Source organism: Rhinichthys klamathensis, unplaced genomic scaffold, assembly GCF_029890125.1.
Source record: "Rhinichthys klamathensis goyatoka isolate OS25496 unplaced genomic scaffold, OSU_Roscu_1.1 h1tg000378l_1, whole genome shotgun sequence".
Lineage (NCBI taxonomy): Eukaryota > Metazoa > Chordata > Actinopteri > Cypriniformes > Leuciscidae > Rhinichthys > Rhinichthys klamathensis.
In genome coordinates, this window is record NW_026606885.1 from 181,461 (window position 1) to 201,234 (window position 19,774).

Below are 19,774 nucleotides of genomic sequence, written 5' to 3' on the forward strand. Positions count from 1 at the left end.
CCATAATATCTTCAGTTTAAGTATTTGAGGACAGTATGTAATAAAAAGGGCACAAGACTCTTTGAAGAGCATTGTGGGCGTGTTTAAAGAAGAGTGATCGGGCTCAAGCTCTGCAGATTTCAGACTGGTTTGGATGCCTCTGTGGTTGGATTCCTTCTTCACACTGAGGTAAGACTACAGAAGAGTAACTGGTCAAGATAACAGCATACTACTTAAGGACATTCTTTGCTTGTGACCCAGGTTGATTTAGATCGCAATTACGCATTTAGTTTTTCCATAGAAGTTTTTTTTAAGGTATGGTAGACAGTTATGATAAAATGTGTGACATTTTATTTATTTAAAATAGCCTATTGGTTTATGTTTCATACAACTATATTAAATGTGTAAGAGATATGTTAATACATTTACTAAACTCTGTAAAGAAAATCAATTAATTCGAAATTTAATAAAAGTGAGACAAGCGGTCGGTCATTGGGTCAGTGAAAATTTTGTATTTTTTAAATTGAGATTTTGGTGTGAATCCTATCCAAATTTAAATTAAATTTTTAGTTAAACAATTGAAAAATAAAACACATTAGGAGCTGGATCAAGTATTTGTGAAGGTCAATTTTAACTGAAAGTTTGTATTTTTTCATAAATGTTGATCGTACTAAGTGTATAATGCCATAAATATGTTACATTTATGTTCATTGTTATATGCATTGTTAATTATTATATTAGGATGTTCATACAAGGCTGAATAAATTTCAAAAGACAAATAATACACCAGAATATTATAATAATGTATAAAGCTAAAATATAAAATAACAACAACAATAATAGGTGTAGTTGCAGTAATAATAGTAGTTATAATATAGGCCAGATCATTGGCGAAAACTGGATTTACCTCAAACATATATTCCTTAGATGACCCACAATTCTTTCTCTTACCAGGATTATGTTAGTTGTCTGAAAAAATGAAAACTCTGTCATCATCTACTCAGCATAATGTTGTTCCAAACTTGTATAACTTTCTTCTGTGTACCACAAAATATGCTATTTTGAAGAATGTTGATATCAAAACAGTTTTAGTGACTAAATTGACTTCGATTGTATGGACAAAAACAACACCATTTCTCAAAATATCTTAATTTATGTTACACGAAAGAAAGTCATGGTTTGGAACAAAATTGGGGAGTAAATGACATTCTTGGTTCAAATATACCATTAAGCATATTTGAGCACATTACTGAAGCAACTGCAGGCAAGGTGTTTATCACATGAACCTGTAACAAGTCTAAACACTATTTGAGCAGCTTCATTCCCTTTAAGGTCTTTCTGAATGTGAGGGCTTGAGACATGTTGGCAAGTTTATAAATAAAATTTAGGATGAATTTTTTTTTAATCCAAATTTATGATGAGCATTCAATGGCATCAGTAACATTTAGACAATCTCTCTCTCTCTCTCTCTCTCTCTCTCTCTCTCTCTCTCTCTCTCTCTCTCTCTCTCTCTCTCTCTCTCTCTCTCTCTCTCTCTCTCTCTTCAACGATTAGACTGGTAAACTGAAGGCATTATGAAAGCTTCTGTTGGAGTGTGTGTGGTGTTCGTTCTGGCTCTGCTGGGGTCTGGTATGTATTGCCATTGCTCCTTTTTTCACAGTGTCTTTTTGTCCTATTTTGGAGTCTTATTCTTGCAAAAAATAAAGTTCTCTCTGTCCATGTGTCTCTTTAGGCTCTGCAATTAAATGTTACCATTGTAAGGACTACTCGGGCTCATGCTCTAAAATACGAGACTGCTACTATGATGATGCCTGCGTGTCCGTCTACGAAAGAGGTGTCAGCTTACTAATACTTTAAAAAAAAAAGTCTTTCTGTAATCTTAACAAAATGTCAAAATGGCACAACCATTCCCATGACCCTATAACTTTTCATGTTTTTCTTAAGGTGGCGACACATACAGGCAGTGTATAAAGTACTCTGATTGTGATCACAGCATCATCGGTGAGAAATTTCCCAAACTTTCCAGCTTCAAGTACTCCTGCTGTACCTCTGACCTGTGTAACACAGCTCCTGTGTCAGTGTCCAGCCGCTCTGTGGTGGGAATACTGCTCTCACTAGCTCTCTTCTGGTGGGGTGTCCTCTAAAACATCACAAACACTAGGGCTTCTGCATTGCTCCTTGAAAAGCTGGTAGTGGTATCATGCAGTGAGAATGCAGAGATCTATATCTTGAGTTAAGTGGTCAAAGAAGCATTCACAGCTTAAATCTCAGCTGTATGTTAAAACTGTGTGTGCTCAATGCTAAAGCTTGTAAGCTAAAGCTTGTAATTTTTTTTCATTTTGCACTTAACAGTGAAAGGGAAACTGTCTGATTATAATTTATTGTGTTAAAATATTGCTCTCATTGTGTGCGTGTACTCTTTCATGGCTAATCCTTTTATCCAGAAAAGTGGTACAACTGAGTGGGTTGTGAGGATTCTGATGCTGAGATTTTCAAAGGGTTAATGTGTCATATCACTGTCATTTGCATAAATGCCCTTTATACTACCTGCTTTTCCTCTTTATGAATGTTTTAAAACTTAAAATCTCTTGAAAAACATTGTGTGATGTAGACATGCAGTCTTTTCAGTGTACTGATTAGCTTCTTGTTACCACTGTAGCCAGCAAAACTTACTGAACCTTTATGCGACCAATAAAAGGAACGTGGTTTTATGCTAATTTAGAGTTTGAGAATTCTGTTAAATATTTATGATTCCACGTGTATCTCGTTATTTCTAATTTGTCTGCAGTGCTATAAAGCATGCACGCACACACACACACACGCACACACACGCACACACACACACACACACACTTTATCTACAGTGTTCCTGATTCGTGGAAAGTCCCAGACTGCTAATATTGTGCAAACTTTTTTTTCCAATAAATATATACATCATATAATCTTTAGCATATCTTCTTTCTCGAAATTCCAAATCGATGATTCTACTACAAGAGAAAATCAACAAGACAACAAGTGTAGCCCACACTTTTCACATGTAACTCGATTTTGACCTGTTTTGTCATCATTTTTTGAGAGTCTATGCTTGTTAGTGTAGTGACCCTTTCCTGCCATCTGGTTGTAATGTGGATCCCATGTTCCAAACTGGCATAGGATAATGTACCCAAATGCCTGACTTCCACAACAATCTATGATTTATTATCTTATAAACTCATTGTTTGATGCACTGCTGTTACTAGCATCAATACTTTCTGGAAAAGGTACAGCTTTTCCCCTCTGTCCTTTATTAAACTTACAAACATCAACTTAAAACATACCAGTTCTGAACAATGGAGCTACACAGAAAATAGGCATCCCCTATAAGGACTTTGCCATGCATGACGCACAGATTTTTTTGGTCTTTGAGTTATTGTTTTTAAAATGTGCATTAAATGACCAAAAGCCATAGAGAAAAACATTTGGATGTACAACATTTTTATTTATTTATATAGGCTACTGTATATTTTCTAGTCTAAAATTAACTCACTATGGAGCTTTGACAGCATGTGACGTGTGCTAATGTCTCCACTTTCTTGTTGCCAAAAATGTCAAGCACAAAATAGATTTGAATTTCATTGGTGAAAGGGGATGTCATATGATATAATTATTTCTTTACTTTTTGGCTGAACATTATATTTTTGTATTTTAAATGAAATGGCAGAGGGTTAAATTAAACACCTGATTCACACATGATCATTGCACTGCACATTGAAAAAGATTGCACTGCCATTATAATAATAATAAAATTCTTGTCATAAATGTGTTTCAAAATAGACATGAATTGGTTTTTGCTGTTAATTTTGCTGCTACCACCTCCTTCTGCAACTCCATTGTGTCATTTTTCACTGACAAAATCAAAAACATCCACCAGCACCTTGGATCTATCCCTCACCGCAGCATCTCAGCCGACTTTCACCCATCCACACATTCATTCTCTTCCTTCCAGCTCCCCGCTATTTCAGAAATCACAGAACTCATCTGGAAATCCAAGCCTTCCACTTGTCAACTTGACCCCTTTCCCACACAACTTATTAAAGCCTGCCTCCCTGGTTCCCCTAATTTCTATCATCCACTCCTCTCTCACCACTGGAACTGTCCCTGCATCATTCAAAACTGCTGCCATTACCCCAATTTAAAAAAAAAATTGGTGCTGATCCCTCCAACTTCAACAACTTTCGTCCTATATCCAATTTACCATTCATTTCCAAAATCCTTGAAAAAACAGTTGCCTCTCAACTCCATTTTCATCTATCCCACAATATAATCATGAACTGTATATTTAAAATAATAATTAATTAGAAAAAAAACATTATATAAACTTACCTCAAAACAGTTTCACCCAGCTGCTTTGCCTTTGCCCCTTTGTCCTCTCAAAATGACAGCTGGGAGCGAATTTGAACATCTCCAAGGCGCGAAACTCGTGAAACAACCCAGCGTTACGACCCAGCAGATTTAACCCAACCACTGGAAAATTAAAACTACCCAAAGGTGTTTAAAATATGGTAAAATAACCCAACACAATTACCCAACAGACTCAACCCAGCATTCTGGGTTAAAAAACAACCCAGCATTTTTTAGAGTGTGTATGAACAGTTTCAGTCCGGTTTCCGTCCACTTCATAGCACTGAAACAGCACTTATCAAAATCATCAACGACCTCCTTATGGCAGCTGGACTCACCATCCTCATCCTTGAGTGCAGCCTTTGATACCTGTCAAACCACCCTCCTCAACAGGTTATCTTCCATCGGCATCACCCATACTACGTTAGACTGGTTCACATCTTACCTCTCTGGCTGCGCTGTTCATCCAATATAAGTCTTTCGAATCCAGTCCCTCCATTGTCACTTCAGGTGTGCCCCAGGGCTCTGTCCTGGGGCCCCTACTTCTCATCATTTATCTCCTTCCCCTGGGCAACATATTCCGCAAATTTAACATTCAATTCCACTGGTATGCTGTTGACACCCAGCTCTACCTCTCAACTAAACCCTCGTCCTCTCTCCCGCCCACCTCCCTTATTGACTGTATCTCGGAAATAAAAATCTGGTTTACCCGAAATTTTCTCAAATTAAACAGTGATAAAACTGAGGTTCTCCTCATTGGCACTAAATCCACTTTATCCAAAACCGACAGTTTTTCTCTCACTATTGATAACTCCTCCGTTTTACCCTCCCCAGGTTAGGAGTCTGCGTGTCATCCTTGACAGCACATTATCTTTTCAGTCCCACATCAATAACATTAGCCGGTCAGCCTACTTCCATCCACGAAACATTAATCGTTGTTTTTGGAGGGGTATGCCAATTTATAGTTTGACCCACTGCTTTTGGATCAGAGTGTGTTTAACTCATGTCATACATAGACCTCATGCCTTCTTTTTAGACCCTTACTGTTTGTACAGCTGAGATCAATCAGGGGCAAGAGAGAAGACAGGGAATTTCTACATTTAGTTTGTATTTACAGTTAGTTTGAGAAAACACCATTGCATTTTTAAATATTTGCAGTGTGTCATTGTGTTGCCTCATAAATCGCTGTCCTATTGACCTGACAAGATTTTCTTCAAGACAAAAGACTTTTTTTCATTCTTATTGAGACTCTCAACATGCAAAAACACACAAATCCCACAGTAGGGAATCCCTGAGTTTCGGAAGTGTCTAAACAACACTCAGACTGTTCAAACTGTTCAAACAGGCCCTCAGACATGCAGCTGAGCTCACATAGAACCAACACAATAAATGTATTGGTTAAACAGAGGCAGGTGAACAGTTCACATGAATGTATATCAGGTTATGTGAGACTGATTGATAATGAGATTTGTTTCCATACATTTTAACATTGTATTTCACATTCATTTGCTGTGTTTATTTCACATTAATTATGGCATCTTTATTGTTTATTTTCTGAAATCCACCAAATCAAATTCCTTTGTAACTTGGAAAATTTCTTACATTTACCTGTCGACCACTCTCTGTGCCAAACAATTAGAAAATACAGCAAGTTCGTGTGATTTCTGAAATTAACAGGATAGAATTGTTGAGAAATTGTTACTTTAGAGCTTTAGGAAAGTACATATGTTGATAAACGTAAAATGTTTTTTTTTACGCCATTAACATGTTTCAAACTCTTAAGGACAGTGCTGAAATGCAAATGTATGCAAATAAAGGTCTAACTCTCACTTGTCTTGATATAAAATCACCCTCCAGTTTGATTAAATGAACATAGTCTGTACAACAATGGGCCACACATAATGTCTTTGATTTATTGATCTCCCAATGTTTTAGGTAACCCATTGTTTGTAAGAATGCATATTATATTTGCCAATACAACCTTGTGTATAAAGCTTCTTTCAAGCCTTAGGTGTTCTGAGTTTGCTTAGTCTGTTTAAGAGCAGGAGGACTGTTTGGATATCTCACAAAACTGCTGCGGGGTGGTCCTGTGAGAGAGGAGGAGGACATAACAGAAACGGGAATGGACACAAAGAGGAGAAGGTCTTTAAAGAGCACTTCCCCTGTATGTGAGAAACAGAAGGAAGCATTCAATTCTGGGAGAGGAAAAAGTTGAGAGAGAGAGATCAAGAGAAAATCACGGATACAGAGTGACTTGTTCTTCCTTCAAAAAGACAATCTGAAAACAGAGAGAGACTAATCGCAACAAGGAACTGGGCACATTTAATAAGAGAAGCAGAGATAAATCTGATAAATCAGAGAAAAGCAGGTATGAAATTCTTTGGTTCATGTTGGATTTTCACCTGAGCATTGCTTTTGTGAAATAGATTTTATTGCAGCTTTTCCTATAGTCATCATCATTCTTTATTCAGGACATACATATAAAATGGTCCATAGCACCATATGGTCCATATAGTAATGTACATCATCTGGAATTTATTCTTCAGGTTCTATATTAGACAAAAGAGAAGGTTTGCCATTTAGTGATCAGTTTAATAAATATTCTGTTTTATTTATGTTTATTCATTTAGCAGACACTTTTATCTAAAGTGACATTACTAGCAGTTTATCATGAGCCACATCGTTTCAAGCATAAACTAGATTAGTACACAAGATAAAGTTAAATGCAAAAAGTGTAACACTGCATGGTCAGAAAAATGTCGCTGTTTGTATTTAAATCCTTAAGAGTCTATACGATTAATTATTAATAATTATTGCAGTGATTAATATGTTTCTGGCATGTTATATGTTTGGCAACAATTATTTTAACCCTGACTGATGCAGTATGCTTTTAATTTTTTTAAACACTTAACAGCTATATTGGAAGATGTATCCCATGGCCATATTTAAGGATAGCAATAAATTACCTTTAATCATTGAGCTGATGCTTTTAGCCAAAGTGACTTACAAACGAAGAGAGCAAATTAAGCAATCAAGCCAAAAATATGGCAACAATATGCAAGTGCTGTGACTAATCCCAGCTGTCTAGCACAGTACACAGTAGCAAGGTTGTTTTTTTAATTAGTTATGGAATAGCAAGTGTTAATATTAATGGGTCAAGTGTTCACATAAAAAGATGCGTCTTCAGCTGTTTCTTGAAAATGGCTAAAGACTCAGTTTGACAATTGAAGAGTCAAACCACTGGAAAGAGTGATTCGCGGAGCATGAGGAATCATTTTCACACATGAATTGGCCACCAGAGAGTCTTGACTTTAACCCCATTGAAAGTGTTTGGGATGTGTTGGAGTAGACTTTACAGAGTGGTTTGACTCTTCCATTGTCAATATAAAATCTCAGCCAGAAATTAATGCAACTCTTAATGAAAATAAATGTTGTGTGTTACATAAGTGTCTAAACAATTCCACAACGAATGCACAGCACAATCAAAGCTAAAGTCAGTCCAGCAACATATTAGAGTTTGTGACTTTTTTTGCCTGTGCAGTGTATATAAGCCATTGTGATACGGTTATTTACGATTTGACAATGTAAGTGACAAAACCAGAAATAATATGAGAAGTTCTTTCTCATCTATTTTTAATGCAGTTTCCAATTATCTTTTTTCTTCTTCTTTTGTCTATAAGTGATAGCCCACCGAAATCGAAGAAGATTGAGGAGGAAGGAAGTGTCACTGACTCTTTCAGCTCATTCGTGGGAAACTTCCAAATATAGATTAAATAAGAATCCGGGGAGAAAAACGAGGATAAAGGTCATCCAATCATCAGTTCAGAAAGAAGCGTTTCTGGAAAACTATCACTGCAAAACATTCTACCCCTCTAGATCCCTTAAGAAACTCTCAGTTCTGTCTTTCCTGCTCATGTCATTTACTTTCTTTCTGCAGTAGGTGCAAGTGTGTGGCTCTCAGATGTCTGGGTCTCTGCCCTTTCCATCACCCTCTCCCTCTCCCTTTCCCTTTCCCTCATGTGACTACAGTGAATGGTCTCCAACTTGGGTGCTGATTCCGAGTGTGTACCTCTTGGTGTTTGTCGTGGGCTCCCTGGGTAACGGATTAGTGCTATGGGTGTACCTGGACCGCCGAGTGAGAGGCCGCGGGAGGATTGGCAGCTGCTCCAAATCTTCCCAATCCTCTGATCCTCCTTGCCGCTCCACATCTTCTCGTTCAGTGACCGAGTCCTTAATAGCCAGTCTAGCATTGGCTGACCTGGCCTTCGTCATGACCTTGCCTTTGTGGGCGACATACACAGCGCTGGGCTACCACTGGCCCTTTGGCCAAGTTCTGTGTCAGGTGAGCAGTTACATCGTGGCACTGAACATGTATGCGAGTGTGTTTTCTCTGACTGGGCTTAGCGTGGAGCGTTACTGCGTCATCATACGACAGCGTGGAAATGGACCAAAGCAGGGACGGTCAGCCACACGTGCCAAGTGGATTGTGGGCACCGTGTGGCTGACGGCTGGAATCCTGGCACTGCCTGCTCTACTTCTACGGACTGTTAGGGAGGTGGATTTGGAAGTGGGGGCTGATGGCGACAGGCAGGATGAACATGCGTTCTCCTGCTTGTGTGACATGGACTATTCCAGTTTGATCTCAAGGGAACTAGACCCTGCAGCTTCAGAGCAAGCGGAGCTGATGTGGTCAGCAGCTTTGGGGTTAAAATCAACTCTTCTTGGCTTTCTGTTACCCCTGGTAGTGCTTCTGCTCTGCTACGGCTGGCTGGGGCGTCTCCTTTCTCGACACTTCGGCCTAGGCCTGCGCCCCGATCATACGCGCCAACGCAGGCTCCTCCGCATCATCATCACCCTTGTGCTGGCCTTCTTCCTTTGCTGGCTACCCTTCCACACAAACAAGACACTCTCCGCTATGGTGGAACTGGGCATCCTTCCCTTTTCCTGCAGTTTCGACCAGTGGTTGGTGGCGGCCCATCCATACTCCATCTGTCTAGGCTACATAAACAGCTGTTTGAACCCTCTGCTGTACGCTTGCTGTGACCCAGCACTCCGGAAGCACTGCAGCGGTCTGCTCGTGTGCTTATGGGTCAAATGCAGAGGTCAGAAGGGAGGAGAGAAGGAGCAACGCAAGAGTTCACCAATACCATCTGGGACACATGAAGTGACAGTTAGTAGAGATGAGCAATGAAGAGAGGCAAACAGATTGATTTAGCAAACAGACTCTGGGCCATTTCTGTGGAAAAATCGATTTTTTTCCCCCATTCATCTGTGAGATTTAGCATGAACTTCACCCCCTCAAGAAAACAAATTGCCAACAGAATGTGGGAACTGATAATAAGGCAGGATCCAGTCAACGATTTCCCATGATGCCAGAGTGACGAGGAGCTAACAAGTTTAAGATAAAATACACCTGTACTTCCCATCATAACGATGCAACTCAAACTGTTTGTGCAGTGTGGGCATGCTGATGAATTATGAACAGCTACAGTATGTTATTTGCCCTTATATGCAATCATTTTTACATGAAAAACAAAATTGAGAGTCTATTTAGTCATATCATTGACTTCTAGGATCAGAAGGCATTTATTTTTGTATGTATAAATGTAAGTTTGTTAAAAAAATAAATTCTTCATCTCTTACCATTTCTACAATCCTAGCAATGTAGGTTCTAGGTTGTAATCTTTCCTCTGTCTGAGGGTCTCAAGCAGGCTTGGCACAATGCAGCAGCATTGGTGAAACCAATGGCATGAGTTTTGGATGGGACTAATTGTTTGTATGACAAAAGGCAGATTGGGAGTGTTTGAAAATGACAAATTACACTTAAGCTGTGAAAAATGGGAGAGCTTGATAACAAAATTAGGATCAATCACTACTGATTTTCCTAATCTCTAATAATAACAGTGGAGATATGCAGAAACATAACATTTCATAGAAAGAAGGCACAAACAAATAATGGAAAAAAGTTTTGTGTTTTACTGAATTGAGAGACAAACATAAGGTTAACTGAAAATGATTCCACAAGTCATCACTGTGAGGCAGTACACTCTAAATTTGGCTGATCTGTCTCTATCAGAACCAGGTAATTACTCAGAACATCACTGGATCTTAGCAGCACAGGTTCACAGCTGTGCCTGATCCTGCTGTTGGACCACTTACACGCTCACATACACACACACTTGCACACACATATGCCGGTATACACAGACACACACACAGAGCCATCCACTGCATTAAGCATAGTACTGCAGATTGGCCTTCTTCTTCGCCTGCACCTCCAGAATGCCCTCCATGTAGTCCTCATGGTTAAGTTCAGTGGCCCCACGCCGCAAAGCAATCATGCCCTAACACACAAAATTGAACAATACATGTGTATTTAACATCATGTAATAACAATCAGGAGCAATGACTATGCACATAAAAAAAGTTAAGTAGAGCATTAAATTGTTTGATTCAGATTCTGTTTTGCAAGCAAAAAAATGTTTAGGTTTATTTGTGCATTAAAACAAGTGATAGTCAGATGGGTTGTATCTTGCATTAAAGCATGTGAAAGGCCAGAGTACTTTTTAGTACACATGTGTCTGCCCTTTTTGAAATCTCAACTTATCACACAAATGACATCCGAGTTCAGGGCCTTAACCACAATGCTTACACCACCAGCACACAAAAAAAGATATAAACAGTAAAGGTAAATTAATTAAAGGTTGCAATGATCATACTTACAGCCTCAACACACACAGCTTTACATTGAGCTCCATTGAAGTCATCAGTACAGCGTGCCAATTCTTCATAGTTCACATCAGGACTACAGCACACAAAAAAAGTAAGGGATAATGCGATAAATAGTGGGAGAGAATTTTTTTTTGCATTTTTTAGAATTCTAATTTAAATTTCCATAACAGTTGCACTTTAGTTTAACAGATGGACAATTTGACTATCATGCAAACCCCCAAAAACAATAAAACATTAACCCTCTGGGGTCCTTCATTTCAGAGTCACACTCAGGACCTTCGGGTCCAAATGGGCCGGAAGGGTGGGATTAATATTTATTTTTAAAAAAAAAAATCTTTTTTTTTTTACTTGTTTTTTATAATATTTTTTCTTTTCTTTTTTGGTGTTTTGAGATAATTTCAAAAATAAAAATGATTTATAATTAATATTAATGCAATAATTATGACCCATTTTTTCCCCATTGAATATAATAGAAATTTAAAACAATTTTTTTTTTTTTTTTTTTTTTTTTTAAAGCTGTATTTCATTTTAGAGTCAAGCCTAGGCCTCATGAAAGCAATTTTTGAAATTAGATGGATGCCATCTGGTGGACAAACTGAGCATTTTAAAAATTCAAAACCCATATGTAATCTGAATTTATTAGTGTGTATGTGTATAAAAGTGTGTTTGTGTGTGTGTGTGTGTGTGTGGATGTGTCTGTTTTGCACTCTTGATGTTTTATAGATTCACCCCTTCACTGTTGTGTGCTTTTTTTCTGGATCGTGGCTGATTTGTAGTTTGTACGCACAAAATAACTCTGTATTTTCACATTTTTGCCAATTGCCATTCATTTCCTATGCGGGTCCATTTGGACCCGAAGGTCCTGAGTGTGACTATTTTTTTTACAACCACTTAGACTATTCAAATCCTGTCCCCAATTTTTTGGGGTGTTCATATGCCAAGTACCAACAAAGTCACCAAATTTCGGACCATTCCGATAAAGCAATGATTTAAAAAAAAAAAAAAAATTAAATGCTTCGGGTCCATTTGGGCCGAAGGACCCCAGAGGGTTAAATAAGCTCTGGAAGCTCATTCAAGCTTGTTTTGCAGGTTCAAATTCATGTCTTGCCCAAAATAACTGCGTGCTAGAGCCGCACGATTAATCGTTAAAATATCTCGATTCAAACACCCACGCGATCTTTATCCTAAATGATAACGATTCACCTGTGTTTATTAAACCTTTGACAAAAATCACACAGGAACATTCAAATCTGTGTTGGCGCTGCCGCTGACCCAGAGAGAGCCATATGTAGAAGTATGAAACAGCTTCACAAACAGTCTTTTCAACCGCACACGCACAGTATCATTATTTCTCTATAATTATTATATTATTATAATTATTTAAATTATCACAGAAGAACTGGGATAAAAGTTAGGATATATATAGTTTGGATATAAAAACTGGTGTCTAAGGTAGCGATGCAAAATAGAGCAAATCACCTTTTGAAAGTAACATGGTTGCTTCAAAAACTATTGTATCGATTACATTTAGAAGTGCAGGTACGCAACAGACAAGTGACTGTTAAAAATTGTATTTGTCATTGAAAGAGATTTGTTCAAAAACACTGATTCATTCAGCAATGAAACCAATGAATGATATAATGATTCCCTCATTAATACTTCACTTAAGAGATTTGTTCAAAAATACCCGATTCATCCAGTAATGAAACAAGTTAAGTTTTTTTTTTAAATATTCATTTCATTCCAATTGAACATTTAATTTAATTAAATAGAATGCAGCAATTACCGGTAATATTTTGTCAGAACCTCTAGTAATTTACATGTTATTTTATTTAGTTCTCTGTTCAGAATCGTAATCTCTGTTTGAAACAAAAAAAATCATGATTCTAAATGTATCCAGAATCGTGCAGCTGTACTGTGTGCTCTACCACTACACAAGTGTCTCATCAGTGGGTGACCATTTATAAGCAAATGCATAAAAGCAAAAGATCAAACTATTAATAAATAAATTATATCTATATTTTCTCATCACAACACCTAAGACCACACTGAGATGCAAAAGAATAAATGTTCCATACCAGACGTTCATCTTGCGCGAGTGGATCTGCATAATGCGAGCACGAGCCTCCTCGTTGGGCATGGGGAACTCGATCTTACGATCCAGACGACCTGAACGCAGCAGAGCCGGGTCAAGGATATCCACCCTGTTAGTGGCAGCAATCACCTAGGAGAAAACAAGAAAAAATAAGTTGCAATATAAGGCTGACAGGCCCATGTTTGTGACAGAGTAGCATATGGGCACAAGTGTGTACCTTCACTTGCATGTTGGGCTGAAAGCCGTCTAACTGATTGAGCAGCTCCAGCATGGTCCTCTGCACCTCTCTGTCTCCAGCCTTCTCACTGTCAAAGCGCTTGGTGCCAATAGCGTCTAACTCATCGATGAAGATGATGGAGGGAGCTTTCTCCTTGGCGAGAGCAAATGCGTCACGCACCAGTTTGGCACCATCACCAATAAACATCTGCACCAGCTGAGGGCCAGCCAACTTCAAAAATGTTGCCTGAGAAAGGACAAAAGTGAGGTAAAATGTGAGACGCCAACACAAAAACTGTAGTGAATGTTAATAAGCCACATTATAGATATTTGTTATCCATTATAAAAGCAGCACAGCACTGATGGTTCTCTCTCGCTCAGAGACACTGCACCTTAGTTTGGGCTGCACAGGCTCTGGCCAGCAAGGTCTTTCCTGTGCCTGGTGGTCCATACATCAGCACTCCCTTTGGCGGTTGGATGCCCAGATTCTCAAACTTCTCTTTGTGGTTCATGGGCAGAACAATCGCCTCCACCAGCTGCAAAGAGAAAAGCAGTGAGCTCAGCAACGGCCAAACTGTCATTGTGAGCAACTTCTGGTGACTGGAATGAGGCAATTTGTCAGCCAGTACCTCTTGGATCTGTTTGTCAAGGCCACCAATGTCACTGTACTGCTCTGTAGGCCTCTCATCCACTTCCATGGCCTTAACTCTAGAGTCATACTCAGTGGGTAGAGTCTCCAAAATCAGATAGGAGTCCTTATTCACACCCTGCAAACAGGTCCAGAAGCACATTCAACACATTTCTAAGCAAAACAGACTTTTTAAACAACAATTTAAGAATGAGTATCCTGAACAAATCTGTCAAGTGAAATTCATTTTCACTTACCACAAGATCACCAGGTTTCAGTTTCTCAGCATCCACCAAACCAATCACAGGCAGGAAATAGGTCTGCAATTACAGCACTAAATATTAGTGATGAACAGAAATGAATTTTTACAGAAACGACAAAACCAAAAATAACGTTTTGGTAATTAAATTTGGGTAACAGAACTTGGTATGATGTTCAGGGCGTTGTGTAATCGGGTGACATATTAAACCAATAATTGTAAAGTTTGGCAACAAGCTGCCTCTCAATATCTCAGCCGATCAAATTTTACAAAAAAAATTCTATATATCCAAAACATTTGTTAACAACATGTATTCTTTACCTCAATGGGCTTATTGTTTCTGCCCTAAATTATATTATCTCTTACCATTGCTATGCTGATGACACCCAGCTCTACCTCTCATTTCAACCAGATGATCCCACAGTAGCTGCACAGATCTCAAGCTGTCTGGCGGATATCTCAGAATGGATGAACACCTGCCGCTCAACCTGGCAAAGACTGAGCTTCTCATCCTCCCTGCCAATCCGTCTCTACAGCACGACTTCACTATCCAGCTAGATTCTTCCTCAAGGTCGGTCAGAAATCTTGGTGTAATCTTTGATGATCAGCTGACCTTCACAGACCACATCACAAAGACAGCTCGATCATGCAGGTTTGCTATGCACAACATCAGAAAGATCAGGCCTTTCCTAACTGAGCATGCAACAACTTCTCTTCCAGGCCCTGGTAATTTCTAGGCTTGATTACTGCAATGCTCTTCTGGCTGGACTTCCATCATGTGCAACTAAACCTCTACAAATGATCCAGAATGCTGCAGCTCGTCTTGTCTTCAATGAGCCCAAAAGGGCCCACGTCACTCCTCTGTTCATCTCTCTGCACTGGCTACCACTCGCTGCTCGCATCAAGTTCAAGGTGTTGACACTTGCTTACAGATTGACCACAGGATCAGCTCCCTCCTACTTCCACTCACTACTACAAGTCTACATCCCTACCAGAAGCCTACGATCAGTCAATGAGCGACGGCTAGTGGTACCATCACAGAGAGCCTCAAAATCACTCTCCAGATCATTCTCATTCACGGTACCATGCTGGTGGAATGATCTCCCCACCCTCATCCGGAATGCAGAATCCCTGACAGCATTCAAAAGACAACTGAAAAATTATCACTTCAGTGAGCACTTAACAAACCTTTTTTTATTTTTTTATTCTTTCCTTTTCCTTTAAATCCTTGCTTGTCTGGCATATGCCACTCCGAGCAATGTCTGAACTTTGTATTTTGAGCACTTCTTGCGTTGTTTTTGCCTCTTCACGATGACTCACTTGGTTTAGTCCTCAGTTGTAAGTCGCTTTGGATAAAAGCGTCTGCTAAATGATAGGGATGACGCGATCGGAAATCGGGCCCGATCACGTGGTTTCAGACTCGATCGGAATCGGACGTTACCTCCCGATCAGGACTCGGATATATAGGGTGTAACGGTACATGTATTCGTAATTATTGAACCGTTTCGGTACGAGGCTTCCGGTTCGGTACGCATACAAACCGAACGATTCCTAGGACCATTTTTCCTGCCGACAAAATCCGCGCTGGCGCGATCACCACAACATTGCGCAACATCAAATGGCAAACGTAATGAAAGCGGAACAAAACTGCGCTACTCATTATATTGTGCTTCACGGACCGTTTATCAGTTCGGACCAGCAACATCTGTGCAGCGCGAGATCAAGCAACACTGTGCTAAGAGATCCAGTGAAGAAAACATTTGAATTCGCCACTGAAGTAATAACATCGCTGCGAGATCTAGTGAGAAGCATTCACATTTCTCCGTTATTAACCGTAGATCTCTTTTAGATCAAACAGCGCTGACGTGGACACCAGGAGAAATATTGTGCCGTGAATGAACATGGATTTAATGTTGCACTTCGAAACTCAAATATTATATAAATACATATTTAAAAATGTTATTTTTAATGTGATTACCAAAACATTATTTGTTCATCCTTTAAAGATTACCCCCATTTATAAACCTGAACGTTTCAAGATGTAGGAAAACTCAAACTTATTTAAAAATAGTTTTTTTTTTAATAAATAGGAAATTTCTCTGGCATTTCTTTCTTTTTGCTGTATCGTATCGAACCGCAAATTTTGTGAACTTTTACACCCCTAATGTATATTCTCATTATTTTTTTATACACTTTTAAAACATTTTTATTTTTTGTTTACATGCCTGCCGGGTATTTTAAGTTGAGGTGCTATTTGTTTTTATATTAGACTTTTTCTATATTTACTGTTGCACTAAAGTCCAAAAGTTTTTTTATTACTTGATTGTTCAAGCTACCTCACAGAAGTGCTCTGTTTGTTAACAGTTGTTGAATGTTAAAATAAGGTGAATTAAATAAAAAATAAGGAACATCCTGGATCTGTTTTTTCTCTCTTTTTTATTCTTTTTTTATGTACTATATAAGTATCGGATCGGGACTCGGTATCGGTAGATACTCAAAATCAAATGACTCGGACTCGAGGGCAAAAAAACCTGATCGGGACATCCCTACTAAATGTAAATGTATATTTGAAATACAGAACTTGGACAATGTCACCTCTGAGAACAGACCACACGCTTAGGGTCCAATTCTCAATATGAACTAGGCCTAGTTGCTCATTAGCACGTATATTATTAGCATATTGGCCGTTTATTAGTACTTAAAGCACATATTAATGCCTTATTCTGCATGACTATATTCTACATCCCTTAATCCTACCCAATACCTAAACTTAACAACTATCTTACAAAGTAACTATTAATAAGCAGTAATTACGAGTTTCTTGAGCAAACGTAGTAGTTAATAGTTCATTAATAGTGAGAATTGGAAAAAAAACTAAACTAAAGTGTGACACAATTTTCTATTACAGATGAATATTTTTGGTTTTGAAATTTCATTGAATCACTGTACTATTTATGTCATACATTTTAAAACCCTTAAAGGGCATATTGCAGGTAAAACATTTTTTAAATGTTTTAAAACAACAAGGGCAATAATTTAGTAGTGCATTATTTTTCTATACATTGCCTTATCATTGGGTCCTCTAACCTGCAATATGACCTTTAAGACAAAGATATTAAAACCTAAAACCTACACAAAAGTACTGGAAAATGTTTGTAAAGGAGAAAAAAGCATGATGGTCAGCCACAGAAAAACAAGACTGCAGCAGCTGTTCATAAAATCTATTTGACTCACCTGCCGTGTGGAGGTTTTGATGACGGCACACTTGCCCTTCCTCTGCGAGTCCAGATCAATGTTAGCCCCATCCTCTTCCTGGTCATTAGGATCTACATCCAGCAGCTTCCATTCAAACATACGCATACAAACTTTAAATCTCGTACACACACAGAAAGGCATTTAAAAAGCTCCTTACTGCCCCATTCTGGCACATATTTTTACCTCTATGACGTTAGAGACGAGGTAGGGCAGAGTCTTGTTCACTTTGATTTTCTCTGTGTTTTCCTTGATCTTGTCTTTCATGGCCTGCAGCTCATGAGTGACACGCAGAACCTCACTCTTCATGATCTGAAATCATACACATTATAATGACATGCAGAACTGCATGCAGACACTGAAAACAATCATCTGCACAATTAATATGATTTACAGTATGAAGGCTACCTTAATCTCACTGTCCAAAAGACGAGTCCTCTGAACAATCTCTTCAGTGGACATCTTAAGAACTTCCTCGCCGATGCCATCCTGTAAAATACAACCAGGTCATGTGTGAAAAACAATATTATTTATTTATTAGCACGTCTGCCTGCCTGTTTTTAAGTCTTCCCGACCCTAACCTCATAAACGTAAGATATCTAATCATTCGTGAATAGGAATACTCGGAGAATATCTGATCAAACTTAACGAGCAGAAGAAAACATCGATTCCCATGATCACCGTTAGCTTCTCTCTGCTATCCTAGCAAGTTATCACCACACTTTTACTAAAGATGTATTGTGATCTTCCTGTAATTTTGGAACGAATTATAATCAGAGTCGATCTGTCATTATTTATCACGCTGAATGACCGAAGGGATGAACGCACACGCTTATAAAAAGGAATTAAGCGAAATGAAATTCACTGTGTCATGCTATGCTCTTCCATCAGACACAATGCCCGTGCTCAAACATCATTTAAACGCGTGTCTTTCAACATACAGCATGTTTCTCTACATATATACAACATTAACTAGTTTGGGAAAATAGAATTGAACCTTAAAAAAACATAAAACAGACCTCCACCTCATCCCAAACTGATCTGTCATTCAGCGACGACATCTTGAAATGCTTCTTCTTCTCAGGAACGTGTTTGTGTTTTGTGGATCACGTCAGTGAGCGTCACTGCCCCCACCTGGCGCGGATGAAAACTGCTTGGGAGTCATCCGTACCGAACGCTCCCTCTGATTAGGGTCTGGTTTATGAAACAGGAGAAGAACGAATTTGTACGTAGATCCATAGACAGTAAAAGAAATGGACACAGCGACCCCATAGACTTCAACGGAGAAAAGTGAAGTCAATTAGAAGCACTCACTCGCAGGCTCACACTGAGCTTGATGACGTAGATGTGACGTGAGCACAACCTAGGCTTGTTTGAGATGAGCAAAATCTGCGCAGAACCGATCACCGGTGATCAGCGCGAGATGCATGCCGGTTAGAAATGTGTCCGAGTGCGGTCCGCCTTGCTCTGATGTCATGCTGACGTGAGTCAAAAAAGTCTCGCGACCGCAAGGCGCACGTGTCGGATTCTGCAGTCGCGCGCAGTTGCTCTCCACCGACTGCGCTGATCAAAAGCATGATGGGAAACGACTTGCTGACGGCACAGCTTAATGCTCATTGGTTTAAACAACCGTGATGTATTGTTCTCTTTTAAAATGTTTGATTTTAAAACTCTGATATCATGTTTTATGTGTATAGATTATGTGTGGATATCCCCAAACTCTCAGACAGTGCGATCTATTTGATGTAATTCTTTTTTTTTTATTAAAAATAAAAACACATATCTGTAAAGAAAAAAAATGATTCATAAACATATAGGCCTATTTAAAATGGAATTAAATAAGTACTTTGAGTGTCTTGTTCATTATATTTATTTTCATATTCAAGCAACAAAACTTAAAATACATCCAGTTTATTAGCAACACCGTGCACGAGTGTGAATCCCGCGATATCCGCCTTTGATCTCACAGGTGTCAGATCCACTGCGAGAAGAGCGATCTGTCCGGCTTGCCTGCGCTTTTTTCACTCCTCCTCTCTCTGCAGCCGCCTACTCTCGACTACATTTCAGGCGAGGCAAGGCGCATCTCAAACAAGCCTCCTGTCTCACAGTTGTAAGTCTTCTAGTAGTTGTGCCAAGAGGAATCTGAATCATTCCCTTCCGAATCTCACAGAGACGGAGATAGTGAGTATTAGCTATCCATGAGTTAGCAGTAGGATCAACTTTATGACTCTCT

At 39.0% G+C, this 19,774-nt stretch overlaps 3 protein-coding genes across 3 annotated transcripts; 2 read left to right on the forward strand and 1 right to left on the reverse strand.

Moving 5' to 3' along the window:
- Positions 1-60: 60 nt before the first annotated feature.
- On the forward strand, positions 61-2,686 carry LOC130069748 (CD59 molecule (CD59 blood group)). Its single transcript, XM_056233831.1, has 4 exons — positions 61-168; positions 1,534-1,608; positions 1,712-1,813; positions 1,924-2,686. The coding sequence occupies exons 2-4, from the start codon at positions 1,554-1,556 to the stop codon at positions 2,121-2,123; spliced, it is 357 nt and encodes a 118-aa protein (XP_056089806.1). The 5' UTR covers positions 61-168; positions 1,534-1,553; the 3' UTR covers positions 2,124-2,686.
- Positions 2,687-6,163: 3,477 nt separating this feature from the next.
- Positions 6,164-9,936, forward strand: aplnr2 (apelin receptor 2). Its single transcript, XM_056233826.1, has 2 exons — positions 6,164-6,727; positions 8,040-9,936. Exon 2 carries the CDS (start codon positions 8,321-8,323, stop codon positions 9,548-9,550), a length of 1,230 nt encoding a protein of 409 aa, XP_056089801.1. The 5' UTR covers positions 6,164-6,727; positions 8,040-8,320; the 3' UTR covers positions 9,551-9,936.
- A 376-nt stretch (positions 9,937-10,312) lies between these two features.
- Positions 10,313-18,693, reverse strand: psmc3 (proteasome 26S subunit, ATPase 3). Its single transcript, XM_056233822.1, has 11 exons — positions 18,561-18,693; positions 17,950-18,030; positions 17,728-17,853; positions 17,524-17,628; positions 14,288-14,350; positions 14,032-14,169; positions 13,795-13,938; positions 13,404-13,649; positions 13,170-13,315; positions 11,083-11,164; positions 10,313-10,703 (listed from the first exon to the last, which is right to left on the reverse strand). The coding sequence occupies exons 1-11, from the start codon at positions 18,600-18,602 to the stop codon at positions 10,593-10,595; spliced, it is 1,284 nt and encodes a 427-aa protein (XP_056089797.1). The 5' UTR covers positions 18,603-18,693; the 3' UTR covers positions 10,313-10,592.
- Positions 18,694-19,774: the final 1,081 nt, after the last annotated feature.